A 16,691-nucleotide genomic window follows, 5' to 3' on the forward strand; every position below is an offset into this window, starting at 1 on the left:
CAAGATAATGGCCAGCTTTGTCTGAGCTGAGGAATCTTTAAAATGCAACATTTCCCCTCATACCCGCCCTCTTCAGCAACCTTTACAGCTTTGTTCGCTGGCATGTCTGAGGGAGGGAACTGGAGCCTTCTTGGCCCCACGCTGCCCCCCCCCCAGCATCAAAAGACTAGCGTCAGGGCACATGTTAATTCTGTTGTTTTCCCACAGAGGCTGGTCATGGTTTCCTTTGGCCAGAACCTCTTGCAGGTGATGGTTTTCCAGCTGACACCTGAAGCTCCCTTGATAAAAAATATCTGGTGCACAGACATGGCCCTGCCATCATCCTGCTTGCACCAGCTCAATGGATTTGGATGATGGATGACCCTTTTCTTTATAGAGGAAGAGGCGTTGGAAACATTCTTCTTGAAATTCAATAATACAGTGGTGCCTCACATAGCGACGATAATCCGTGCAGCAAAAATCGCTGCAAAGCGATTTCGTCACTATGCAATATTTAAAAGTCCATAGGAATGCATTGAAACCCCTTCAATGCGTTCCTATGGGCTTAAAACTCACCTTAAAGCGAAAATCCTCCATACGGTGGCCATTTTCGCTGCCCGGTAAGCGAGGAATTGGCGCGAAAACACAGCGGGCGGCCATTTTGTTTACCTGGTGGCCATTTTGGAACTGCTGATCAGCTGTTAAAAAATCATCGCTATATGATGATCGGCAAGCGAAACAGAGTACTGATCATCGCAAAGTGATTTTTCCCTATTTAAAACATCGCAATGCGATCTCAAAAGCGATCGCAAAATCTTCGTTGCTATGCGATTTCGTCGTTAAACAGGGCGCCCGTTAAGCGAGGCACCACTGTAATAGTAATTATAATCGTGTACTGTACTGTCAAGTCAATTCTGGTTGACCATTCCCTTCCTCTAGGGGGCAACCTTGGGACTGTGCAGCTGGCCCAAGGCCACCCAGGCTGGCTCTTCTGCCAGGAGGTACAGTGCGGGAATCCCAACATCTGCCTCTGCGGCCAGATACCTAACCCACTGAGCTATCCAGCTCAGCCTTAAAATCAAACAAACAGACAAATCTCAGTGGGCAACCATGGGATAAAATCAGCACGTTGTGTTTCAAGGTTCTAGTCCTTAAGATGAATCTCAAAGCTAGCAAGAGCTGCTGAATCATCGGAGGCTAGTGGGGTGGTCGGGATTAAGTGGGATTTCCAGCGATCCGGCAAGCAGCATTTTGCTCTCCCGGGGAGCTGTTTGCTCCAAATGGTGATAAGCAGAAGCAGGATCAGCCCTGGCAACGATGACTCAACCAATTTGACGGGGACTCTGGGGGGTTTCCCTTTCCTGGGCTGGATGAAGACTGCAAGAGAGGAAATTGCCTTTCGACCCGTCAGACCATTAAGTCTGTCTCGCCCAACCTGATTGTCTTTGATTTTTACAGATCAGAAGCGGACTTTTGTTGATTTAGGCTTTCTCCCCACAACAAGACCTCTCAGTGAGGAATTTGCAAGCCTTGAGATTCTGCATCTCTAGCCTGAGAGCAAAAACAAAGAGCTGTGGGTTTTTCCTCCCTTCTTTCCTGGGAAGGCATTTGCCCTAAATGAAGCGGCGCAAATCTCCTGCCCTTTGAGGGTGTTTGCAACGCAGACACCCCCAGATCCAACCCACCCCAAACAACAAGCACAGGAAGAATGGCTGATGTGTCGGAAAAGGCACAGACCACAACTCTCGTGCTTCAAGTCCTTGAAGCACGAACCAGCGGCAAGTATCCCTGTAAAAATATGCAAAATCTTGAATAGAAGCCAGAGGTTGGGAGTTCGATTCCCCCCATCGGTGGCTCCTTCACAGGTGCTGGCCTTGAGGATCCAGAGGGTCCCTTCCAGCTCTGCCATTCTGAGAGGACGATGGTGATCAAAATATCTCACCCTCTCTGAGAACATGCGAACGAGACAAGTGAGGATTTGCACCCTGGATGGACTCGCACTGCTTTTGCTGGGAGCCAGTCCTTCTCCAAGCTGCTTCCCTCCATATCTTATGGGGTCAGAGGTGGGGAGATTAAGGAAGAGGGCAATGCGCCCCCCCCAAAAAAGGTGATCAAGCCCCTCTTCTCCATTTCACCTCTGTGTGAGAACCTCACACAGGACTTTTTTTTAAAAAAGGCCATAAGTCAGAGGTAACTTGAGGGCACACAGAAACAACAACAACAAAACATTAGGTTTCCTTCCTGCTCAATACTTGTTGATTTATCTTTACTAGCTTCACAACAGCTATATGGGAGTTGCTTCAACCTCACAGGCACCAACATGCTTTTGAGCTCCTTGGCCCTTTTCGTGCTGTAGCCCACCCTTCAAAAAGCCAGCATGCAGCTGTCCCCGGCCGAGAATAATTTACGATTCTGTTAGGAAGTCACTTGCTCTTCCTGTTGCTTAGAAGCCGGTGTCTCCACAGATTGAGAAATGCATCTTTCATCGCATTATTGTCCAATTAATCTTCACGGGCCAAGAAAAGAGCGAGTCAGCCGGTGGACATCGCTCTGAAGAGAGTGTTTGCTTTTGAAATGCAAATTGTAGGTTTTCTCTAGGCAACCTCAATTCCAAAGGGTAATCATTATAACAGGCCAGAAGCCGGAACAGGCAGACAAGCAAAGGCTGGTGAGATGGAGCTGAAATTGCTTCCAATCGCACTCGTGTAAAGTTTAAATTAAAACCAGCTGCTATGCCTTAAGATTCTTTTCTGGAGTTTTAGAAGCATTCACCTTGAGGTTGAGTTGAATCTCCGTGCGTCTGCTGGAGTTATTAGGCTGTCGGTGTTTCGGAACTTGTAATTCCAGCAGTTACAGCTTCCATAACCGTTTTAATCCCAGCTAATAATGACTGTGAAGTCTAGTGTCAGTCAGTCAATTTCTGGTAAATTATCGTGCCTGATGAGGAGGAAAACGACCCTTAAGTCCTCTGTGCCGTAAATGGATTTTGCTCCTCTCGGGTTCTGTCCAAATTGGGAAGAAGCCAACCAGAGTTTCCATTGGCGTGAGCGTGACTTGGAGGATGCTTTCCTTGGGATGTGCTTTCCACTGGCTCGCACTGAGTAGTAACTGGGCTTTATTTATTTCTTGGTACGCTCTTGCATATAGCATACTGGTAAAAATGTCCAGTAGTTTCCTTCGGAAGCCAACATTCAACAGCGGTGCCGTAATGCAGAAGGAGCTATAGGTCACACAACCCAGTTAGAGAAGCCGAGCTTCTCCAGTAGGAGTTGGATAACGATGTCATTGTCATATAAATCGCTCGCCGATATCGTTTCTATTTGCTGATTCTTTTTATTTGTTCGTTTTAACCAGCACCGCCCGGTGGTCATTGAAAAATGTCTCATTAAAAGTGTCGTTCTTCACCTGCATGCCCATTCTTTAGATGGGAAGACAGACTGCGTTAATAGGCTGTGAGGGCTAAATGTACCTAATTATTAGAGGTGCACCGACTTGTGTTTCTGATCTCGAACAACCGCTTTCCCCAGCGATCTGTGAAATACAAATCTATATAAATTTACTAGTTGTACATGTAACACTCTTATGTTCTGTGGGGCTATTTGTTTACTTAGATATGTGTTGATGAACCTTGCGAAGATAATACAGTCATGCCCCTCTTAATGATTACCCCGTATAATGACGAATCTGCTTCATGATGATGTTTTTGCGATTGCAATTGCGATCGCAAAACAATGTTTTAAATGGTTTTTCCCCCCACTTTGCGAAGATCGGTTCCCTGATTCGGGAACCGATTCTTTGCATTACGACGATCAAAACAGCTGATCGTCGGGGTTTCAAAATGGCTGCCGGCTGCTCAAAATGGCTCCCCGCTGTGTTTTTGGACGGATTCCTCACTCTACAGGCACCGAAAATGGCCACCCCTATGGAGGATCTTTGCTGGAAGGTGAGTTTTTTAACCCAATTGGAATGCACTGAACGGTTTTCAATGCGTTTCAATGGGCTTTTTAATTTCACTTTACGACGTTTTCGCTCTACAGTGATTTTGCTGGAACAAATTAACGTTGTTAAGCGAGGCACCACTGTATTGCAAGATGATTCTCCCCTTTTTCATTCACAGTTATATAATAGACAATGTGAGCAATTACAACTAGAGATGGGCACGAACAGACAAAAGGATGAGGCAGAGAAGTCTGTGCTCTTGCTTGCAACTGGGAGATCAGTCGAGGAGGTGGGGGAAAGCAAGCAAGATGAGCCTGGTGACTGGCTGATCAACTGAGGAGGTGGGAGAAGGGAGCAAGGATTTCCTTCAGGATTTATGCCAACACCTCCCCTCAGGACAGACCAAGACATGACTTTTCAGGGCTTTGTTTAAACATTTCTAGCAAAGCCAGGGTTCCCCAGAAGCTTTACTGAGACTCCTGCTTCCTTGGTGGGCCACTGTCTATGACCAGAACTGTAGAGCCACAGTGGACGATTTGAAAATGGGGCACAGAGAAATAGGAAGCAGACTTGCCAGCCCATTAACAGAACTGGAGTCCAGTTTGGAAAATAAAGAGGCCGCCGAAGGCAACTGTGATGGAACAGCCTAAGGGCCACCGTATTTGATGTGGTTGCCCTCCTCTAACCGACGGTTGTGCTAATTCTGGGCAATAGCTTGAATCAGAGAAGTGACGTTCCATCCAAACCATAATCTCTCTCCACTTTTCTTGCCTCCGCGACCATATAAAAATTCATAAGCGATGACTCTCGGGTTTGGAGGTTTCTTTGATGATTTTGGGCCATTCGGCCCTGGTTAGTGGACAGAAAGAACATGAGGCTGAACAGCAAAAGAGCTAAGAAGAGAATCTGTCTTAAAAACACAGACATTCGGTGGTCTTGTACCCCTTTCTCAGAACTTACAGACAGCATTTCGGGGGAGCATGCCTCCTCAAGTCTCCCAGCCAGTATGGCTGTTGTTTGATTCACTCTGCCCCATTCCATCCCATGTTGTTGTGGGTTTTTGAGGTGTGCGTGTCTGTGTGTCTTACAACAGTTTGCATGTCTTCCACCCATTTCAGAATGAAACATAGATTCCTCAAGTTTTATATGTGCAAAGCAAAACAAAAAAAAATGCTACAAAACCTCATCAGAAGAGATGTTAAGTTCCCAGGCTGTGCATTTTAATTCGTTTCTAATATCATAAGTTATGGTGCCATAAATAACCCTTTTGGGAAAGATGCTATGTGGCTGAAAAGCAAGTGGGTTTGCCACGAAGGAGGGGTGATAGTGCATGCAGGCAAACGAGAGTGTGAGACAGAGATGGAAGGGCCCAATACAGTGGTGCCCCAAAAGACGATGTTAATTCGTTCAGCAAAAATCGCTGTTTTGTGAAAACATCGTCTTGCGAAATGTGGTTCCCCATTGGAATGCATTGAAATCCATTTAATGCATTCCAATGGTGAAAAATCGTCATCGTTTTGCAAAAATCAGCCATAGGAAAACTATTTTGCGAAGTGCGGATCAGCTGTCAAAATTGCTGTCTTGCGAAAAACGGTCCCCAAAACACCCGTTTTGTGAGTCGCGGACTTAGCTGTCAAAATTGTCATCTTGCGAAAAACGGTCCTGAAAAAAAAAAACTGTCTTGCGAAGCACGGACCAAAACATTGTCTGTCGAAAAACGCCCATAGGAAACACCATTTTGCGAAGCGCTATAGCGATCACAAAAACTCATAGTCCAGTGAATAAACCGCTAAACCGTTTTGCGAGGGAATCGTCTAGCGGGGCACCACTGTATTGCTTGGAAGATGGCAACCGGTTCTCAGGTCACTGTTGTTGCAATACGATGCTCCTGTTTGTATGAGGAGGAGAGGTTAAGAGATATTATTGACTAGGATGAAAGAAGGACAAAGGGTGGGAGCATCTAGTGCATTTTCCAAAGTTCTGAGATCACAGAAAATGTCTCATTTCGTTCTTCCTGTAGTGGGAGCGCTGAACTGTCCCAAGGTCAAATGTCTTCAAACTTGGTAAGCGTTCAAGTGATATGAAATGTCTGAGTGCATAAAACAGCGAGATACAGTCGGAAAGCTTTCCTCCCTTTACAGAAAGTCTGAACAGCTGTACAAGGCCACCAGATCCCATGGACATGGCCAGTGTATTCCCTTCTAGTGCTATCACATCGACTGACATTTAATCAAATTGGGGGCGCCTTCATTCATTTGTAAGGATGCTCCATTTTCTAGTGCGTAAAAACAGAAAATGCGCATGGTGAAACGTTAAATAGAATCCTTCTTTCTAACAACGAGTAGCATCTCCGAGCAAACAGCCATTAAGGATAAATTAGCCTCCCTTCATATCGTCTCAAAAGTTATATCTTCTCTATTCTTTCTTTATAAACCAAACGGCCTATAGTTTATAAGAAACATAACTGAGTTAATTGGACAACATTAACGATGGGAATTTTAGATGCTTTGGACTACAGATCCCACATACATTCTGGAAGTTCTACCTGACCGACATCTTACAGACACGTAGATGTGGCTCAACTGGGAAAAAGGCCTAAACTGAGTCTACCTAGGTCTGGCTCTGCCTAGCTTCCTGTTCAGAAAGAAAGCTCCCAGATAGCTTTGGGGAAGGAGCAGGAAGCTTGGGTGGAGCTAGGCCTAGTTAGGCCTGGAGGCCTTCCTCCAAGGCGAGCCACATTTAAGAGTTTGTCAGAATGGAGACTTGTGGGTTTGTAGTCCCTAAATCGCTTTCCTGGACAACACTAAGGTGTGTTGAAGTGCATTGAGTAATTATTTTATAAAGCAAGTGGCTCTTCTAGTCTAGAAACTGAATGTGTAAGAAGACACACAACCATGGTGGAAGTGATAGGACTGATTGTGTTCATTGGTGATCTGAGGAATCGTTCAGCTTACTCAGAATAAATCCAAGGGGAAGAGGCATGGATCTAGAAATGTCCATGTTTGTATACTGTATTGGTAAACAGCAACCAATTGAGGGGATGTGGTGGCGCTGTGGGTTAATCCGCAGAAGCCTCTGTTCTGCAAGGTCAGAAGACCAGCCGTCGTAAGATCGAATCCACGCGACGGCGTGAGCTCCTGTCGCTTGTCCCAGCTCCTGCCAACCTAGCAGTTCAAAAGCATGTAAATGCAAGTAGATAAATAGGTACCACCTCGGTGGGAAGGTCACGGCGTTCCGTGTCTAGTCGCGCTCACCACGTGACCACGGAAACTGTCTTTGGACCAACGCTGGCTCTATGACTTGGAAACGGGGATGAGCACCGCGCCCTAGAGTCGGACACGACTGGACTCAATGTCAAGGGGGAACCTTTACCTTTTACCAAGCAGCAACAGCGTACAAGAAGGAAAAGTCCTCAGTGTTTCTACAACTGGTCTTTCCATCCTCAGTGGATGGAGGGGATGGAATAATAAGTTTTGCTGAGACAGAAGATTCTATAGGAATTGTTCAAAAATGTAGCATGGCATTTATGCTGCTGATTAATTATGAACATCCTCTTTTTTGTGTGCTGTGGAGATGGCTGTATTTTCAGCCAGGTCACCCACCGACATCATACCAGGAAGGAGTATTGGAGTGTGGAGTCTTGATGCAAGAGACAATACCCTATAATCTGTCCTCACATCTGTTTCCTGTTCTCCGAGTATCAGAGGGCTTTCGTTTGCTCCGGGAAGGACTTTCTCTTTCTGGGCGAAAGCAGAAATAGGACTGTTTGAAATAAAAATGGAAAACTACGTCTCTGGAATAGGCATTGCTCTATGGAGCCAAGCAGATTTTTTTTTCCTTTAAAAAATTATGTTGTGCATGCTAACAATATCTGCTTTTCTCCAGCAGATATCACAGTATTTTTTGGGATTCAGAAAGCAGATAGCTGTGGAATGGCAGTAGAAAATGGTCTAGGAAAAAAAAAGTTCTCTTATTAGAGTATATCATAGATGAGTTTGGATCTCAGGCAGGACAGAAAAGAGGAAGAAAATCTAGGATGTGTGGAGGGGAACATAGCGCATTGTGCAAGGGGCCAACGGAAGGTGGCACTGGTAAAAAATAGCTCTGAGACCAGACAGGATGGAAAGCTGTGATTCTCTTCTGCTTCTTGACTCATTTCTCAGTGCTGGTCACTCCTCCTCTCCTGTAGAGAAGACATTGAGGCATGAAGAAGCTTTTGGGGTTGTTGTTTTTCCAGAGTGTGGGCAGATTATTTGCTGGAATACTGAGAGTTTGGCACCTCAGTAGGGCTGTTTTCAGAGGCCTCATCCTGCGTCATAAGCATGGATCGTGTCCTTGACCACTGTGATTGCTAGTCTGGCTCTAGAACTTTGGATGGAGAATATCCTTCTAACATCTGCCTCCTCATGTTTTTTAAACTGGAGGTATCAAGAATAGCACATGATAAAGAAACAAGCCTGATTAAAGTCATGAGGAGACCTGGTGGGAATTTCAGATTCCTTGGAATTAAAAATCACATAATTCTCCATTAAGGAAGTTCTACCTGATTTATACTCGCCTTACAGATACCTAGATTTCGCTCACCTGGGAGACAAGGCCTAAACTGGAAGGCTTTGAGTTAGGCCTAGGCCTGTTTGGGTCCTGGTGCAGGCTGGGAGCTTTCTTCCTGAACGTGGAGCTTGGCCTAGCTCAGCCTCAGAGCATTCCGGTTTAGGCCCTGGCTCCCAGGCGAGCCACATTTAAGTATGGGCAAGTCAGACACAACTCCCAGAATGGAGTATTATGGGATTTGTAGTCCAAGAAATATTTTAAAAACCCCAGCCTTCGTGTCTGCAAGGGGGAAAGGTTTCTTCACGATTTGGGGGTGTGTGTGTCTCCCTGTGGGGAAAGAGTTTCCTCCTGAGGACACCCGTGGGCCAGATCCTACTGCTGAACTCTCTGTAGAGTTTCAGGAGGCCAGTTGTATAACCTCCAGCTTGGTGGCTTCTCATCCCCTATGGAGTGGGCCCTGCCCTTGAACGCTGCTCTCCTTCACCAGGAGAACAGGGCTGTGTGTGGCATCTAATATTTCCCCTTCTGTTGGTTTTGTGGAAATGTAATTACAGCCATCCATATTTAATTAAAGTCCTTGCCGAGGATCACAAAGGTGTTATTGCTTTTTGGCTACACAGTTTGTGCTGGGTTTTAAATGGGAGAACCTTCCATCGTGTTAAATCTTTTGGCTGCCTGAAGCGGATTTTAGATGGGGTCCGTATTTCATAAGACGTGCTTGGGTGTGCAGACCTGAAGATGGCCAGTAGGCAACTTTTTGGCCGTCTGAGTCAGAACTCTGAAATAATGAGTTACAGGAAAAGACAATTATTTGTAATGACTGACTTTGGGTGAAGAAGCCACGCCAGCCTAAGGAAATCCTGCATCCAGAGTAGCAGAACGAGTGGGAAATGATTGGTGTAAACCGTGAGCATTTCTAGTTACTTTCCCAAGTTACTTTTGAAGGACATTGTAATGCATTTTAGAGGCACTTTGACTGATCATTTTGTTCTGCGCCATTAAGTGTTTTTTTTAATTAAAAAGTTACAAGAAGTGACCAAATGTTAATAAAAGATGATCAAAAGGAGAATTGGGCAACACCTGGATGAATAAAACATCATTAAAATGTGAACTTTAAAGTCCTGCAAGCTCTCCATCAGGAGATGAGTAATTCAAAGGATTACTTTGAAGCATTCTAAGAAATAATGGGAATACATTGGTTTTCAAGCACAATACCCAGCCTTGGGAATGCAGTGCATTTTAAAATACCGAACTGACTCGAATCTTTCTGGTGATGTTTTCCAGGGCACGGCTTCTGTCCTCCAACGGAGGTCTGATAAGGAGGAGTACGTGGAGGTTGGACGCCTTGGGCCATCGGATTATTTTGGTAAGCTGCCTTTCCGTTTTGGGTTGCGGGCTGTTTAGAAAGAGAAGCGAAGGCTGGTTTATCTGGGTTTGTAAGGCAGTAAGGTGGGAACTCCTTCTGCTCTGTGAGGTAGCCCAGTGGTCCCCAACCTTGGGCCTCCAGATGTTCTTGGACTTCAACTCCCAGAAATCCTGACTAGCAGGGGTGGTGGTGAAGGCTTCTGGGAGTTGTAGTCTAAGAACATCTGGAGTCCCAAGGTTGGGGACCACTGAGGTAGCCAACGGGCCCCTCTCCCTAAGCTTCTGTAAGATTCAATCATGGATAGGAGCCAGTCGGCTCCGAGTGGGAAACTAGAGAGGTTCTTCTTGAAGAACGAAGGTCCGGAGGTTCTCCGAGGTTCTGGATACTGCAGCACGCTCCCAGGGAACTTGGAGAAGCTGAGAAACAGGGCAGATGGAGAAAATGGCTTCCTCCAGAGGTAACTAGGAGGGAAATGAAATTCGGTGCCGGTGAACTTGGCAGCTAGAGCAGCTTGCCAAACCTGAGAGGGTTGGCCAATGCTGAACCCCTGTCTCGGCTCGCCTACTTGGGCCACTCAGCTGCAGGCAGCCATTTTAAATCCCACCATTGCATTTCCCACGTGTGGAATGAGCAGAGTGTCAGGCCTCTGGAGGGTGTCATGAGGGTTCCTAGCTCTTTTCAAACTACTGCCACGGCTGTGGCCACTGCGAGGTTTGCAGGAGGCTCCTGACATGCCGTGGATGCTTCTTGAAGACACGTTCCCCAGAGGCCCCGCTACCATCTAGTTCTGCCCATGAGAGGAACCTAGAATGGTGGGGATGGAGCAAGATGGCCGTCTTGCCTCATTTACGAGGGGCAGAAAGCAGCTGAGAAAAATGGATGTGGATGGAAGGACGCTAGAAGGTACAAAAGCTGATGGGTTTATATGGTAGGATACCTCTCTTTCATCCTGGAGAGCATCATTGTCCTTAAAAAATGAAGATGAGGAACATTCAGCTGATCAGAAGCTTTGGTCTACAACTCCTGTAATATGTCATCTTTGGCCATATTGGTTGGAGCTTTTGGGAGCTGATGATCAGTAGCTAGGCCAAGATTCCACTTGAAACAAGGCGGCCGTTGATCCATATTGTTTCCTTCCTGCGGTATTATTGCAGAGTTTTGAATTTTAGGTTAAATCCCTCTAGCTGCGCAGCAGAAGTGCAGGGATTCACAAAGCAGAATCGCTTCCTTTAGTTCCTTAGAGTAGTCCACCCCTTTTTCTCATCAACTGGCAGTCACAGTCTCTGTAACTCAGAGACATTGACAGTGGGGAGAATAATGTTTCATTTACTTACAGTGAATAGACCACAGCAAGCTAAAAACTTGACTGTTTTGAGCGACAGGCTTCAACAGATTCAATGACTTTCAAGAGACGGAAGTGAGAAAAAGAGGCAGAGCAGAGAGGCAGGGCTCTCTTTGAATCAGAGGCGGGGAAGAAAGTACTCATTAGTGGTGTTAGAACTGACAGTCCAGAAAGGTCCCTCCCAGCCACATCTACTAGAGGTAGCATGCGAGGTTGCAATAACTCCAACATAGACTCCTCCTAGAGATCATCTGTACATACTATATGGGCTACTTTAAGGGCGAGTCATGAAATGCAACATAGCCAATTGCTGAGATGAAAGCAAGACTACAGTGGTGCCTCGCTTAACGGGCGCCCCGTTTGATGACAATTCCGCATAGTGATTAAGTTTTTGCGATTGCAAAAGCGATCGCATTGCGATGATTTAGATAGGAAAAAATCGCTTTGTGATGATCGGTAAGCTGTTTCGCTTACCGATTTTTGCATAGCGATGTTTTTCTAACAGCTGATCGGTGGTTCCAAAATGGCCGCTGGGTAAAAAAAATGGCCACCCGCTGTGTTTTTGCGCCGATTCTTTGCTTACCAGGCAGTGAAAATGGCGGTGGGAATGCATTAAACGGGTTTTAATGCATTCCTATGGGCTTTTTTATTTCGCATAGCGACGAATCCACATAGCAACGATTTTTCTGGAACAGATTATCATCGCTATGCGGGGCACCACTGTATGATGAGATGTTACCACCGAGAGCAAAAATATCCCCTCAGAGGGACCAAGGAAGCAGAGCTTGCAAAGATCAGTTCTGGGGGCCGTAACTTTGAGAATGCCTTAGCCAGCATGGGGCGGTTGGGAGACGAGCACTCTGAAATCGTGACAGAGACAAAGGGGAAGCCTGACTTTGACCACAGCAGCAGAAGAAGGGAGTTCTCTGAGACCTGACCATGGGACCCTTTCTTCTTGCTTTCAGGGGAAATTGCGCTTCTGCTGAACAGGCCCCGGGCGGCCACCGTGGTGGCTCGCGGGCCGCTGAAGTGCGTCAAGTTGGATCGGCCCCGCTTCGAACGGGTCCTGGGCCCTTGTTCGGAAATCCTGAAGAGGAACATCCAGCGATACAATAGCTTCATCTCCCTCACTGTTTAAGCGATCCCCACCCCCACCCCGGCTGCCCTTGATGTTAAAACTTGTGCACTTAAAAATGCGAGCCGTGCCGTTCCATAGCTTTACGATGAGAGTAAGAGGCACGTACGTTTTTGTGTGTGTTTTTCAAACGTCCATGTCCAGCCCCGCCGGGATGTCAGACCATTACCAGCCATGTCAAAAAAGGGTAGGCCACCAGATCTGGGCTTGAAAGTCACTTTTTGCATTCCCGATTCCCCATTGCCTCACTCCCTTGAATTCTGATGGTGCCATTTTAAACATGGAAAGCCACCGAGCAGTGATGCCTAAGAGCCTCATTTTACCACGGAGTTTAGGATTCAGTGAATCCTAAAGCTCTTTTAAGAAATCAGCCATGGGTTGTTTCCTCAAATGGAAGCACCTGCATCTACGAAAACCGGGAATCCTACACCCCAGAGGCGGCTGGATGACTGCAACTCCCATCATCTCTCACAATGGGCCAAACAGGTTGAAACTGATGGGAACTGTAGTCTTACAGGAAGTTGGGTTCTACTAAGATCTGAAATGACAAAAATGTCATTCTAACAGAGACGTGGGAATGCCTGAATAAATGGGGCCGTGGTCTAGCAAGAAATGACATGCACATGAATCTTTGAGAGCTGCCAGATTTAACCCGGGCTCTCCTTGGCCATGAATGGCATCCAAAATTGAGATTCAGCCAGTGTTAAGTCAGAACGAAAGCGGGTGACTCCAGTTTCTCAGGATATGTTACTCCGACTTGGGTTTCAGCCTGACCTCTACAGTTGCTGTCCAGGGTGCTGGATGTTCTTCCTCCCAAAAGAAGCCCAGCGCCTTGGCCAGTGGTTTTCGAACCTTTGGACTAAAATCCGGAACGGATTTGCACGCACCCCCCTCCAGCCTCCACTCAGATGGATTCACCCATCTGCTCTGCTACTGCGCATGGCATGCAGAAGAGGCCATCTTGTCCCTTGACCTCAGGCAACACATTGCTCTGGACTGCCCCTGGAACGACCTGATACCTAGTTAGCTCATTATTGCCTCTTCTTACTGGCAGTGTTTTTTTCTTTCCTAGATGTCTTTTTGCAGATCCTGTTCTCTAAAGCCCATTTAAGGGAGATGCTGGGCATGGCACCTGTTTTCCTTCCACATTTCAAGCATTTGCTTTGCCACTCAGTGACGACCCCTCTGGGTAACACATTACCAAGCAGCAGCAGGCCTTCTAATGCACAGAAATGATCCATAGCAAACGCATATTTATATTGGGCTTTCCGAGTATTGATATGATTAAAACCACTCAGGCAAGGAAGGAAGGTGGAAGCCACAGGGTCAAATCCAGCACACCAGCAATTTTATTTCAGGAGAAAAAGTTGCGATACGAGCAATCCAGGGCCAGATTTCCCCCAGCTTGTATTTATTTATTTATTTATTTTAAACCAAATCATTATAATTTTAAGTAGCAATGTTTGCTCCCATTTGGTTTAGAAATGTGGCCCTGGGGGAAGAGGGTCGTTAAACTGGAACCATTTTTGTCACTTAGATTTTCCTTTTCCCCTTTGCTACCATTAGCTCTGTTGAGTCAAGGATGTATTTTCTGGTCTCAAAGATTAAATAAGGTAATTAGAAAAATGGAACTGCTCTTGAAAATGCAGACCTTTGGCATCTCTAGATTAAGGTGTAAAATAAATCTGATATTGAGAGAGACTTGGTAGATCAGGTCAAAAAGAAAAGATTTTTTTTAAAAGAAACATGTTATGGCGCGATAAAGATTAACTGCTCTATTTTAAGGTGAGCTTTCAGGGACACACCCACTTCATCAGGCAATTTTGACGGAAATTAACTTTCATCGGGGGTAACGTACTCACTATTATGGATGTATGAAGAGTTGATTTCATACATAGCTATTCAATGTGGGGAATGTGCGACCAACCCATTTCGTCCTCTGGGGATGGTTGAGTATTTTATATGATTTTGTTTAGAACTGAGCAAAATCCCCCCAAATTTAAAAGGACCGAGAAAGTGACTCTGTGGCAGGTTTACTCATCTGTAAACGTTGTGCCCAGGTGACCGCTTGGTAAGCCAAGATTTTTGTCCTGCCCAACAAGACAAAGAATTTCGCCCTTCCTATATTTTGCTTTTCCGAATTTATAGTCGAGTGGGGAATGCAGGCAAATTCTGCCTTCCGGGGCAAAAGAAGAGACGGATTTAGAAGGAGTGATACATGCAACTGGGGTGGGTCCTTCCTGTGCTGTTGGACTGCATCTCTCAGCCCTGCCTTTCATCACCCATGCTGCCAAGAGCTGATGGGAATTGTAGTCCAAGAAATTCTGGAGGTCCCTTGCCCACCCCTCATTGCCCACGGTGGTCAGTTGCCACCGAGCTGCTAGCCATCTGTGTGCGCTCAGGAGAGTGGAAGGAGTTGAAATAAATAGCTTTGTGGTAGTTGGAGACTTTTTTTAAAAAAATATCAGTTGTTATTTTTTCATGTGCCCTGAATTTGCAAACCACAGCCTCGACAGTGCAAGACCCGAGCAGAGACGATGAAAAGATGTTTCAGAAGTCATTCATTCCTAGCTTTGCTGTAAGAAGTGACTGGACAGCCACAGAAAAAGGCCACATGGGCAACCCACAGGAAAGAGTTCTTGATAGAAGTGTGTTGCTCATTTTGTCCCCTAAAGGTGCGTTTAGTAGCTGCCATTTGTCTTGTGTTCCAAGCCAGACGTGATCATTTCAAAAGCAAAAATTTGACTCAACGCTGACCATATATCATTCCAATGCTCCCGTAATTAAAGCAAGGTCTGCTTTTCTATTTCGGGTTACGTTTTTTCCTACCCGTCCAACTCACTGGGTCGATTTGTCTTTCTGCGTTTAGCTCCGTGGGTATCCTATGGAATCAAGCTAACCAGGATTTCCCCCAGGAAAAAGCCCTTTGGAATCCCATGTATTGTCTCTCTTCATTGTCCAGTAGGGTTCCTCCAGGGCAGCGTCACACTGGATTTGTGAATCCTGCGCCGTGCATTTCAGGACCACTTTTTTACCTGCAAGATTTTCTGCCTGGTGTATTTTGTCCCCCATGCACTTTGTCGGACTGTTGTATCTGTGTTTAATATTTTTATTTCTGACTTTTGATCACCACGCTCTGAGCCCTGTGACTAGACAGGATGGAACCCGGGTCTTCGTTGCTCTACTTTGGGTGACGTAAGATATGCAGGGAAAGGATGGAGGAAGAGACAGGAATGCCCGGGCATGCAATGGGCATAATGTGCCAACCTGTCTTGGATTCTTTTCAGCCTGGGAAGTGGCTAGATGTCATCTACACATCTGGGGGTGGCAGAGGGCTGCTGTTCTCACAGCAAACATTCGCACCCTCCAAATTTCAGTGCTGTGGGATGAAGCCCTTCTTGCCGTGCCTTAGTTGCGGCTCATGTGGAACGCCAGATGCTCTGTTAGATGGCCGGTCATGACGATGGCACGCTCTGAAGAAGATCATTTGAAAATCACATCCATGTAAACCTGATTTCCTGTGAATTGTTTGGCATTTGATTCTGTGTGAATTTCTTTTAAAGACGAATATTGATTTTCTCCTTTTCTTCCGCTTCTTGTGTTTCTGTAGCGGCGTTTGTTTGTTTGTTTTAAATGGTGTAATATGTAGGTGACATTAGGTCGCCACTGCGTTGTGCAGAGTTTCAGACTCACAAGGGGAAAGTTTACAGATTCAGAAAGACGGGGTAGAATTTAGGAACAAGAAGGATGAAAATTGGGTTGCCCAAGCCCCATTGAGAGAGAACCTCAAGCCAAACGGGACATTGCTGGGAATATCAATCTTCAGGCAAGACTAGGAAAGAATCCTGCCCAATACACATTGCTGTCAGTAAGAGTTGACCATGATGAACTGGATGGATCATGGGTCTAATGATGTTCAAGGTCATATAAGGAACAAAGGCCCCGTCCTGGGTCATACATAGCTTACATCAGATGTCCAACGGATGGGTTCACAAACTTCCAATAGGGATCTCAACGCTTGGTCAAATTTGTTTGGGAAGGAATCGTCCTTGGCATGAGACTCTGGAGGATCCTTGGATGTTTCTACACCTTCCATTGTGACATTCCCCACATGGGAGTCGGGGGATTAAAGCAGAGAATACATTCGGTGAAATGCGGAGACCGAACTCGCTTCGCAAACATTTGGCAGAATCCTCCTTGCGGAATTTGATGCAAAGGGCTGTCAGTTTTCGTCTGGCTCAGAGACGTGGCCATGGTAACGGTGACAGAACTGTGGCCGCAGGAGCCTCATTCTGGTGCTGGTGTGCAAACGCCGGGCCTAACCTTCTGCCGGGACGGCTGCCTGCACGCCCCTTTTCGCACAGATGGCCTGAGATAAT

At 46.2% G+C, this 16,691-nt stretch overlaps 1 protein-coding gene across 1 annotated transcript in view; it reads left to right on the forward strand.

Annotated features, from left to right (window-relative positions):
* PRKAR1B (protein kinase cAMP-dependent type I regulatory subunit beta) overlaps positions 1–15,898 on the forward strand; it is a 95,668-nt gene extending 79,770 nt beyond the window's left edge. Inside the window, exons 10-11 of the mRNA XM_072983003.2 lie at positions 9,754–9,835; positions 12,143–15,898. Coding sequence (XP_072839104.1) covers positions 9,754–9,835; positions 12,143–12,315 — 255 coding nt within the window. The 3' untranslated portion in view covers positions 12,316–15,898. The remainder of the gene's footprint in view (positions 1–9,753; positions 9,836–12,142) is intronic.
* Positions 15,899–16,691: the final 793 nt, after the last annotated feature.

Source organism: Pogona vitticeps, chromosome 13 (assembly GCF_051106095.1).
Source record: "Pogona vitticeps strain Pit_001003342236 chromosome 13, PviZW2.1, whole genome shotgun sequence".
NCBI lineage: Eukaryota > Metazoa > Chordata > Lepidosauria > Squamata > Agamidae > Pogona > Pogona vitticeps.